Source organism: Coptis chinensis, chromosome 4, assembly GCF_015680905.1.
Source record: "Coptis chinensis isolate HL-2020 chromosome 4, ASM1568090v1, whole genome shotgun sequence".
NCBI lineage: Eukaryota > Viridiplantae > Streptophyta > Magnoliopsida > Ranunculales > Ranunculaceae > Coptis > Coptis chinensis.
This window is the reverse complement of record NC_141459.1, coordinates 17,334,574-17,346,434: the sequence shown is the minus strand read 5'-3', so window position 1 is coordinate 17,346,434 and position 11,861 is coordinate 17,334,574. Positions and strand designations below refer to the sequence as shown.

The 11,861-nt window shown below is 39.0% G+C and overlaps 3 protein-coding genes across 3 annotated transcripts; all 3 read left to right on the top strand.

The window, feature by feature from the left end:
- The first annotated feature begins 210 nt into the window (after nt 1-210).
- LOC147502255 (cysteine--tRNA ligase CPS1 homolog, chloroplastic/mitochondrial-like) lies at nt 211-4,849 on the top strand. Its single transcript, XM_086604487.1, has 6 exons — nt 211-282; nt 2,261-2,395; nt 2,923-3,048; nt 3,572-3,757; nt 3,915-4,017; nt 4,084-4,849. Coding segments are annotated over exons 1-6 (624 nt in total). The 3' UTR covers nt 4,086-4,849.
- A 992-nt stretch (nt 4,850-5,841) lies between these two features.
- On the top strand, nt 5,842-7,320 carry LOC147502254 (pollen-specific protein C13-like). Its single transcript, XM_086607153.1, has 2 exons — nt 5,842-6,242; nt 6,801-7,320. Exons 1-2 carry the CDS (start codon nt 6,086-6,088, stop codon nt 7,124-7,126), a joined length of 483 nt encoding a protein of 160 aa, XP_086463279.1. The 5' UTR covers nt 5,842-6,085; the 3' UTR covers nt 7,127-7,320.
- Nucleotides 7,321-8,750: 1,430 nt separating this feature from the next.
- On the top strand, nt 8,751-9,884 carry LOC147502253 (uncharacterized). Its single transcript, XM_086604486.1, has one exon. It carries the CDS (start codon nt 8,751-8,753, stop codon nt 9,882-9,884), a length of 1,134 nt encoding a protein of 377 aa, XP_086460612.1.
- Nucleotides 9,885-11,861: the final 1,977 nt, after the last annotated feature.

The following is an 11,861-nucleotide window of genomic DNA, read 5'->3' as shown; positions in this document are numbered from 1 at the left end:
AGGTCAACTAACTACTTCTTTTTCACTGTCTTTATTTTCATCTTTTTGTTTAGGCACTTTTTGAAACTTCACAATATAAGAAAAAATCAGTAAAAAGTTAATAATTTTTTTACTAGAATTTTGGAGTTGTGAAATAAAGTTTGTTTAAGTAATATTTGTGATGAATATATGAAATAATTTGTTGATATGAATGCTTACTTTATTTGAAAAATGGACAGATACCTGCAAGACCTAGGCTATGAAGTCACCTATGTTCGCAACTTTACCGACCTTGATGACAAGGTGAGTGCATTGGTGACTTTTTAAAGTGTTGTTTCATTTTTCCTTTTACATGTGTTTTTATTTTTGAATTTTTCATTTGGTGTTTAAGTGTTTAGAAGTTATCCTGGATACCTAGAGGGGTGTTTGTTTTTCCTACTTATAAGTCTTTGCACCATTTATAAACTTGTAAGTGGTGGACCATTTGTTTTACCCATTGTTTTTTCCCACTTATAAGTAGCCAACGAAACGAACTTGTAAGTGGTGGACCACTTGTTTTTACCCATTTGTTTTTTTCCCACTTATAAGTAGCTAATAAAAAAAAAAAAAAAACTTATAAAAAAATTTGAAAGTTGAAGCGATAAAAATCCTACTTATACCAACTTATAAGTTGGGAATAGACATAAAATTACATAATTACCCATAGACGATATAAAATTACATAACTAACTAAATAAGCAAATGAGTTGATGCAAATGAAAAGAAATTAATGTCTTTCCAATAAAGACTTTATGATTATCATAATAAAAAAGATGCCTATTGTGGATTGTTTAATCGTAATTGGTCTATATGAATTTATTTCTATTTCCATTAAATTGATTTCTTATGTGATCGTCATTAACTTCGACAAGAAAATTGTAATCTCGCCACTTATAAGTGTTTGAAAAAACAAACACCCCTACCACTTATAAGTAATTATAAGTAGCAAAAAACAAACAGGTTTTAGGACCTACTTATAAGTAGTACGCGTTTGTCAGTTATAAGCAGCGAACACTTATAAAGGAGGAAAAACAAACACCCCCTTAGTGCTAAAACTTTACTCTTTTGTAGATAATTAACGCAGCGAGTACTTTAAAGCAAGGTTCAAAATATCGATATCGATCAATATATCGGTGTACTCAAAAACCGATATATATCGGAAATATCAGATATATCGGATATATCCATTATTTTGATGACCAGTCCAAACTATTTAAAATATCGGAAATATCGGATATATCGGAAATATAATATCGGAAATATATCGGAAATATATTGGAAATATCGGATTTATATTAAAAAATGGTCAAAAAGTCAATCGATATATATCGTAAATATCGGATATATCGATTATTTCGGCGATATAAACTTTTATATCGGAAATTACGATATATATCGGAAAAAAAAGAATACTATATTCGGTGGATATATGTCGGAAATATCGATGTCGGTGTACCAAAATACCGATATATATCGGCGATATATCGGATATATCGGCGATATATCGGATATATCGGCGATATTTTGAACCTTGCTTTAAAGGAAGAGCCATTGAAATTCAGTGCTCGCTTTTGCTAAGGGTTTCTCAATGACTTGACTGATCTTCTTTTGCCTTCCACCAACACATCAACTGCGAGTTTCTGAAAGCAAAGCAGGTGAGTTGCACTTGTTTATTTATGCTATCTTTGACATCTGAACGGTAATGAAATACAGCTTGTATATGGACGTCTGAGAATGTTATTTCTAAGTAGTATGTGATATCTACTACTACCATGTGATCAAGTATCTGTCATTGTGTACATCTTATGTTGTCGTAAACTTTTCCATTATGCATTCATATGGAAACTCAGAATTGGCACATTATCAGTGAGGATGGCCGTCATGATCGAGGTCTTGGCACCTAAGATTGTCCCTTGTTTATCTTTTTGTGGGCATTTGCTTCTGAATATGGATAAATAAAGTATTTTTTACCTATTAATGCTTCAATTCGTGGTGAGCACGTCGCTGATGCATCAGTTGGTAGTTCCGCCATATGCCCAAATCAAGTAATAGCTATTTTCATATTTTGTAGTGCTCTATACTAATATACTATTGGAGGACTTGTAATAGAAATAATTAGTTATAAACTTATATATTTTCCGTTTTGCTTTGATATGTTGCTTTGATATTTTGTTGACTTGGCATACATATACTCTGAATATATATAGGAGCTGTTGTCTTGACATTTGGCATCTCCTGACAGATATTCAGGAATGGATGTGCCTATGAACTTGATGGAGATGTATACTTTTCCATTGATGACTTTAATCAGCAAAGAAGAGAAAATAATTTAGACACATATGACCGCTTACTTGGAACTTTGGAAGGAATTTGGAAGGTAATCTTGCTGGGCAATGAATAGAAGTCGATGCCAGAAACCCTGCTGACTTTGCATTGTGGAAGGTAAGAGATCTTTCATAACATTGAATTTGTTCCCCTCTTCTTTAGTGTAAACTAACTATTGTTTCTTCAATTGTTGTAGCTTAAAACTGACGAGCCACATTGAGACAGCCCATGGGGCCCTGGGAGACCGGGATGGCATATCGAAAGTGCAATGCCATGAGTGCTCATTATCTAATTTATTCTTTTGACATCCCATGTCGGTGGGGATGATTTGATCTTTCCACATCATGAGAATGAGTATGCTCAGAGCTTCGGCGCCTGCCCGTGATCGCAATATTAAATACTGGATGCATAATGGTTTTGAACAATGAGAAAATGTCCAAATCGACAAAAAATTTGGTCACAATTGAGACGTAAGGATTAAAACAACTTTAGTTTAGCTTACGGTTATTTTAGGCCATTTTAAGCCATATGGTTTGCAGCCGTTTCATAGAGCCCTTTATACTTGTTATTTCTTTGTAGAGCACCAAAGATTACCATCCGTTGGCATTGAGATATTTCTTGGTGAGCACGCACTATCGATCTCCTACTAACTACTCGACATCGCAGCTTGAAATCGCTTCAGTCACTGTCTTCTACATCTATCAGGTATATAATTATTTGCATGTCTCCCAGGCTGCATTTCCCACTTGAAATTTCATTGATTTCTTTTGCTCTGAGTCAAATTAGGGGCCTGAATCTTCCATCAATACCCAGCCTCTAAATACATGATTCTTACATTTCAGTTGTTTTGGAATAATCTTTCTTTGCTAATTTTTTCGGTGTAATGAATAGGACTGAGCCATCTTTTATGTAGACCACATTAGCCCTCTTTATTTCTAGTCCGATTTGTTAGTAATTTATACTTAAAAGGATCAGATCTATTTCTCACACAATCCAAATTTTACTTAGTCAGTCTTGAAATAAGCCAATAAGTTGTTGGTGTTGTATGACCATCAAGTTACGATGTGATTCCACTTGGATTTTTTTGTTGCTGTAATACTTCTTGATCTATGCTTACTAAATCCAGTCCAGATCGCTTATTTTCAATTTGCCACCTTATGTGGATGGAATACTCAACTGCATTTTACAAATTTCCCTGTTGCTAGACTTTGTGCGGTTTTGAACCTATCTACATTTGGAGAAAAAAATGCCAAGTGCAAATGAAATCGCTTCTGAGGAACAAAAATGCATTGATAACTTGTGCACTGATTTCAAGACAAAGATGTCAGATGATTTGCATACTCAGGATTTCTTGAATGGTGCTTTTCTAGAAATGTTAAGGCTCATGAACAAGTTGTTGGATTTGCTCAAGAAGGTACACATTTTTCATCTCACGCTTGTATAGTACATATGACCAAGAGTCTATTCCATTTTGCACATTTGTATTTTACTATCTGTTTCTTTTCCTTGAAGCAGAATTAATGTTCCTAGTATGTCTAAGCCGTTTCTATTTAAAACTTAATGCATGGCAGAAAAAGCAACAGCAGCCATCATTACTTTTCCTAATTGCTTTACAAAGATTAGTCAAGGAGGTTATGAACACCTTGGGATTGTTCTCATCAACAACTTATTCCTTGGGATTGTTATGAACACCTTTCTATATTGTTTTGTTTTTCACCCTGGTTTACATTTCAACCCGGCAGGTTCTACAGCAGCTGAAGGAGAAGGCACTTAAAAGAGCAGGGTTGACAGAGGAAGATGTGGCATGCTTTATAGAGGAAAGAGTGCGGGCGGAAAGATTATGCTAAGGGTGACCGGATCAGGCTTGACCTCTATGTTAAGGGCATTGCACTTGGGGATTTGGGCAACCATACAACTTGGAGACCTTGTGTGCCTGCCTGTTAAACAGAAGAAGCCCGTCGCAGCAATCTAAACACCTTCTGTACAGGAGCAACCTCTGGCACCAGTCACAACAACTGTTGAACAGGAGCAACCTGTGGGACGAATTTCGACGTAGTGACATGCTTTCCTGGTCTGCTCCATTTCGAGTGTAGTGAGACACTGTCCGGGAGTTAAGAAGCTTCTCTTAGTAATATTGTTTAATCTTGATCATTTCTGGTGCTTCTGCATCCTTTTGGAGACAAATGTACTCTGGCAGGAAAAGCGTGGATTGGCAAGCAGAGGATAATGGTTACACTCACATGTTTCTGCAATGAATAGTGAGCAAGTAGAGTAAGTAGCCCAGAAAACCATTTTATCGTTCATTGTCTGATTTAATCCAATTAAGAATCCTGGGTTCTGACCCCTGTTTCAGAAAAGTATACAAAATTTTGAACATGACAATTGTTGTTGTCTTTATGGTTTTGTGGAGATAATACTATACTTGGGTACTTTGGTGCACGTAATGATGCTTTTTGGTTTATGAAGAGTAGTCTTCATGTTATACAATTTTCCTATTTTTTTTGTACTTTATTGCCTCTATTTTGACTAATGAAAGTTTAGCAATGGATTTAGTTAACAAATCCAATTGGACTTGGACGTCAGCTTGGTTTCAGTTTTTGCGACAGTATGATCTGTGAAGAACTTGGTACGGACGTAGTAGTGATGTACTATGTAGTAGTTTATGAATAAGTTATTTTATCTTGGAAATTATAACTACTAGATGAGCCAATTAGGATTTTTCCCCACTAGATAGGAAATTAGGGTCTCCCTATAAATACACACAAAAATGGGTTGACCGAATTTTTTTTGTGTGTATTTAGGGAGGAGATCCTAATTTTCCATCTAGTGGGGGAAAATCCTAATTGGCTCATCTAGTGGGAGTAATACTAGTTAACCCAAACATTTATAGGAAAACAAAATGATGGTCCTCGATTTGGACTGGTTGAACATTGTTCCACTCGGTTATGAGCTGAGCTCAAAGCAGGCAACACTGCCCACTGCCCAGCATACCTCACAAAACGCCTGTATCCTACATTTTTTCATGTGTGATGCACATGATCTCCTAAGTTGAAGCTGGTGGAAGATAATAATAACAGTCCATTTTTTTCCCGCGTTTGCTTCGACTCTTCAGTCTTTTCCTATGTTTGATGCGCGCATTCAGCAAGTCGTTAAGCTCCTTAATTTATGTTGGAACTAGAAGTGCTTACTGTAACCAGTAGAGTAATGGACCAGAACATGATTCAAGATAATTTTTTACAGAGATAATTAAATGAAGATGTTAAATTAATTGTGTGATATTGTTAAATTAATTGTTGATATTCGAGTAAATAGCTAGAAGCTATGTTTGGGACAAACATCTTGGTCAGACTGTACGTACAAATGTACAATATACAAGTAATAGAAAAAGCAACCTCAGTACTAGCTTATGCGTGCAAGGCACATTTTGACTAACAAAAGTTTTAGCAGCCAAAATCTAATCTGTCCATAAATCACGCGTCTATCATCACTTTTCCTTTTGTAGATCTCCGCGTAAAACGAAAGTGAACAAGTGAGTGAGCCCCACCGACCGAATTAAAGAGCATCACATTAATTGTCACCTGTCTGTTTTTAGCCCCATGTGACCACCGACGATAGTGCCAGCTATATACCCCTCTAACTTTCTATAACGAACTCCTTTTATCCCCTCCCATTCCCCCTTCACAACTATAACTTTTACTCCTCCGCATCTCTCTTACTCAAACAATACTCTTCCTCTTTTCTCATGGCTAAATTGTTGGTGTTATTGGCTCTCTGTGTACTACTTCCAGCACTAGTTGCTTCCACCCGTGTGTTGAGAAACCCCTTAATTCTACATGGTCGTGTTTACTGTGACACTTGCAAATGTGGTTTTGAAACCCCCGTCACTACTTACATCGCAGGTATACTATACTTTCTTTTTGAACTAGTGACTGCTTTCAGATCTGACTAGTCTAAATTGTTTAAGGCAAAGTATTTGAGTTTAGATCTGCCAACCCTTAGTCCACAAACTGAAACCTATGATACATTTTTTTTATGGGTCTTGTGGCGTCTTATTATAAGTGAATATAATTTATTTATAATGGCAATTTGCAGTCGTATAGAATTATAAACACGGATCTTCCTGTTGGATCTATGTTTTCTTTCCAACAAACAGTGAATAATTTGATGCTAACATTCATTTGGACTGGGAATTACGTTATTTTTAATTTTTGAAAGGACCACTGCCACTAGCACAAATATGTTTGTGATGAGGCCCTTTGAAATCTTGCTGAGATTGTTCCAAACATGAAAATAAGGTTACTGAGCTTGTAGAATAACTAAATGCCTGGTCTTTCCTATAACTATAGGTCTATAGTCTATAGTTTGCATATTAAATTTTTACTGAAAACATTGTTCGACATATGCTAGGAGCTGGTTTTGTATTTCAAAATTGATTTTGATGATTATGGTATTTCCAGGGGCTAGGATCAGGGTAGAGTGCAAACTAAGAGACACCCTGCGGGTGGTTTACAGTACTGAAGCTGTGACAAGCTCAAGTGGAGCATATGAAGTTTCTGTTGCAGATGACCATGATGACCAGCTGTGTGAATCAGTGCTTATCAGCAGCCCTCAGAAAGACTGTGCATCAGCCATGCCTGGACGTGAGAGGGCTCGTGTGATTCTTACAAACAACAATGGGATCAACTCAAACAATCGTTTTGCCAACAACTTGGGATTCATCAAGGATGAGCCTTTGGCAGCATGTGCCCAAGTTCTCAAGTTATACGAGGGCGACGAGGTGTAGAATAAATTGGTTTTGTTCGGCAGCAGTACTTGTTGGTGTTGAACATGTCTGGATTCTTAACTTTATTGTTATGAGATTCTAATATTTGTTGTTTTCGTGACTCACTAGTCACCATTTATACTTATTAAGTAGTCACTCTAGTGTGACTTGCATTTTTAGGTTATTAATTGGTACTTTTCAATTCTCAAGCACAATTCTGGCTTTCTAGTAATGTCATGCTGCAAAATAATCCAGTACTGTTAAAGTGTTAAACTACGCTCTTGCTGCAGACTGTGTGAACGCTGGTCGTCTTGCACCACTCTCCATTGCATATTTTCCGTCCCGCCCTCTTTCTCTGCCCTTAATAGCGTATTAGTTCGGACCATGCTTACCCTGTTTCTTCATTTTTCTCCAGTCCCTTCCTCTTTCTCTGCGCTTAATAGCATGTTTCGGACCATGCTTGCCCTGTTTCTTCATTTTTCTCCACGCATAATGGCGGCATGTGTTCACTGTTTTTTCATGTTTCACCAAACCTAGTCTGTGAAAATTATATTAGTCTTAAAAGTGACATCGGCATTTTTAGTGGCCGGAGATCTAAGTATCCTTTCTTCTTTAGATGCTCCCGGACGATAGAGATGAGACAATCACACTCTTATGATCTTATCTTGCACGCAGTTATCTTTAATGCTCAAATTTTATTTGTTGGTTCAAGTTCTTGTCTTCTTGATCAAGAATCCTGAAAACTCGAGAGGAGTGGGTTATGGCCTTTAGGACGGTGCTGGTGAGTGGGGGAGAGGGTTGAAACTTGAAAGCAGGAGGTCAGGCGTGTTCAAACTTCAGCTAAAAGGGGGATTGCCTTAGCACAGTAAGAAATGAATCTCCATAAACACAGTATGACAGCCCAGGAAAAGTGGAAAGCATTATAGTCATGTGAGAACTGAGAACCAGTGCGAATTTGTTGGTTAACTTTGCACTGGCTCCATAAAGCTGGGTTAATACCAGCTAGGATTGGAAAAAGAGGGGTGGCGTAAGAGCTTGTGTAGCAGCTACTAAAATGCCTGCTATGCATTTACAAGCGATTGTATGTACTCGCAACCCAACCCAACCCAACCCAACCCGACCCACTTTACACCTTACCTTGCATTTTGTAAGTTATTATATTTGCCGGGGAATTTGCAATTGGGCCTTGGCTGCAGCAAGGCTTTTGGAGTTTTGGTTGGATGCTTCATAAGTTCTTGCATATAAAAAAAAAGGTCAATAGCAATAATTTCAAGCTACCTTTCCAAAAAAAATAATTGTCCTCCAAAAAAAGACAAAATCCTGAATAGTTACGTTCATGCACATAAATCTTCGACAATCCTGAAAAAAAACCTCTCCTGGGGGTGATAGCAGAGCTCTCCATTCCCCCTCTTTTTCCTTTGAATTCAAATTTCAAAACGCCTATCTGACCCCCTCTGTAGCGTAGCTCAAAAGAAATATCTCTAGTCTTATCATATATCATCGTTAACCTTGAAATTGTCTAACTCTCCTCAGATACAGCCATCCACACTTGCTGCCCCCCAACTCACTACCACTCTCTTTTCACCTGGCCTCAACCACCACCTAGGGCTCTGGAAGTTAACGGTAAGCTTTTTTAATTTTAAATATGTCTGTTAAGGAGTTAACTGTTGGGGAATCATCTTCTGGGATGGGAGACAAACAGAGCAAGATTGATCAGCTACAACATGATATGCAACGGCTGTTCTTTATCAGAAAGAATGTGGTAGTTGATATAGATTGCATAAATATCGAGGAACCAGTTGATGATTCCCTTATAGCAGTGGGCAGGATGTATGGAGGGCATACCATCAATCTGGACGGATTGGATGAGGATTTGCATAGAACTTGGCAAACAAAGGGTAAGATTACCTTTGAACTCATCGACAGAGAACATGTAAAAATTGTGTTTGCTGAAGGAAAGGAACGCCAACATGTTCTAAATAATGGGCCTTGGGTCCTGTATAGGTACATATTCTTAGTCAAAGAGTGGAATAGGATGAACAAGCTGAACGAGTATCACTTCGAATTTGTCCAGTTCTGGGTACAGATTTGGGACTTACCAAAAGTTAGATTCAACAAAGCCAATATCTGGAAAATCGGTGCTGATCTGGGCACGGTCTTGGAGGTGGACTTGTCATGCCCACCGGAATTTGGAACACCAGTGGCAAGAGTCAGGGTGGAACTGGATACAAAAGAAAGATTAGCTAAGAACCAAAAAGTTAGATTGGAGACGGGTGAAATCATGGTGGTCAGATTCAAATATGAAAAACTTGAGGTTTTCTGTTTCTTTTGTGGTGTTATTGGGCATGACCAATACACCTGTAGAATTTGGGCACAACACAGACATGAACTGGTAAAGTGTGGGGGATCACCAAAGGATATCAGACCCTTCTTTACTAGCCAACTACGTGCTAACAAGTTTTATAATGGTATTGGTTACACAGGGAAACAGATTATTTCAATTTCAGGCACACCGGAAAAACTTCGTCCTGATGAAATACCGGCCACCGGTGGGGAAGTCCAAGAATATGGGGGTCGGAATAGTACTGGTAGAGCTAGACAGGACAGGTGGCAAGCATCTACATCACCATCTACGAGGGAGAGTCGTGACAAGGCTAGAAGTACAGATGCTAGTACCACTGATGGGTCCAGTGGCTCAGACCCAACGGATCTATTAACAGATAAAAACACCAACAGATACATAACGGTCCTCTCAAGTCAACAAGGTAGTAGTCCATAGAGCAGGAATGGTGGGTCAAGTTTGTTGGGCCCTGGTCCACAACAACCTAATGGGCTAACAAAGGTGGAATTGGGACATGCTTCAAAAAGGAGTCCGTGCAACACATCAAGTACCTTGGTAGTCTCTGCTCAAGGTAGGCTGGCCCAGTCAAGCTCTCTGGTGAGTCACCAAGTAAGTACACTTCATGGGTCAGGTCTAAACCATCAACTGGATTTGGACGTACTAGGTCAAGACAGCAATACAGATAGGTAGGAGAATAGAGAGATAGGGTTTCCAGATCTCTTAAATCCTTCGGTTTCCAAGAAAATTATCTTCCCAACTGATAAGGCAGATGTATCAAAAGGAGCTCTTGCCAGCACGCCTGACCAGGAACACATCTATCAATTCAACAGCCGACCTACACGGGGTAGGGGTTTTAAAACCATGGCTTCGAAAGGAGTAAAAGGGAGATCTCATAAAAGGGGTGGGAAGTCTGGAGTAGAGGGAAGAGTGGTGGTATTACAGAGCAGTACACATATTGGAAGTAAGAGGAAATTAGCTGGTTGGCAGGAGAAAGAGGAAATGGTGAGAAATAGAAATGGGCAGTGGGTCAGAAGGAGTGTGAGATTGATAGAGGGAAGATCAAAGAGTGCAAAAAGGCATGCTGATGATCTGCGAAGAAGAGGGCTAGGGCATGAGCTGATCCCTGAAGAGGCAGATATTGTTCCCATTTCAAGTGACTCAACTGAATCTCAGGTTCAGTATGATTGGAATAGCCCAGTAACCTCATCTGAACCATCCCCACCCAATTCGAATGAAATGGAAGATCCTTTCTTTTCTTCTACAGATTGGGAGGGGTCTGTTATTTCTGAGGTAGCAGATGATATGGAAAATATCCATAATCTTCCTCTGATTGTGCTCAATACTGGTGACCAAACTAGAGGACTACAAAGCCAACAGAGGGAGATCACAGTTCATGAATCCCAAGATATGGTGGGATATGAAACAGATATAGAGGGTATGCTGAGCAACCACAACCTTTAGCCATGGATGATTCTTCAGTTGGGCATAGACTTCAGTATCCCGGTGACCATGATAGCCACCTTGGGAACAATGGTTTACAAAAAGGAGAAACCTCGGGTATTGGAGGTGTTGAAGTGTATGAAGCCGTTAATGGTATGGAAAGCAGTGGAGGTCTGTCCAAGTCTCCTCCTGGGTTCGCGGTGACTGTCCCTAAACAGTCGCCTTCACCCAAATGACGATCTACGTCTGGAATTGCCGCGGTATTGGTTCTACCACGGTGATTCAACATCTAAAGGACCAGATTGGGGTTGAAACTAAAGTGGACAGTAGACGGATTAGTATAGTCAGTAAGATTATAAAGTTTGGGGGTTGCTTCTCTGTTCCTGCGGAAGGCCTTAGTGGGGGACTTGCAGTTTTATGGAAGGAAGGAGTAGACCTGGAAATACTTGGGGCTACTAAAAACCAAGTGACAGGTAAAATCTCAAATTACTTGAATAATTCAACTTTCTTTTTCTCCTTTGTTTATGGTGATCCGGTTCCTTGTCATAGAGGGAGGGTCTGGACTGAACTTAAGGATATTGCTCCTTTGGTCCCTGGTCCATGGTGCCTTTTTGGAGACTTCAAAGCCATTTCTTCTTTAGATGAAAATGGGTAGTAGTAGACTTACTAAATATATGATTGATTTTAACAGTTTGATTAATGACCTGGGGTTGGTGGATTTAGGGTTCAAGGGACCCAAGTACACCTGGAATAATAACAGAAACCTTGGTGACCATATTCTGGAAAGGCTTGACAGAGCCTTGGCCACCCCTGAATGGTTAACTGTGTTTCCTCATGCGCATCTTAGGACTATTGCTAATGCCTCATCTGATCACCTTTTCTTGCATATCACTCTTAATAAGCCTGAGGAGAAGTGTCCTAAACCCTTTAGATTTTACAGCATGTGGTTATCAGATATATCCTGTAAACCTTGTA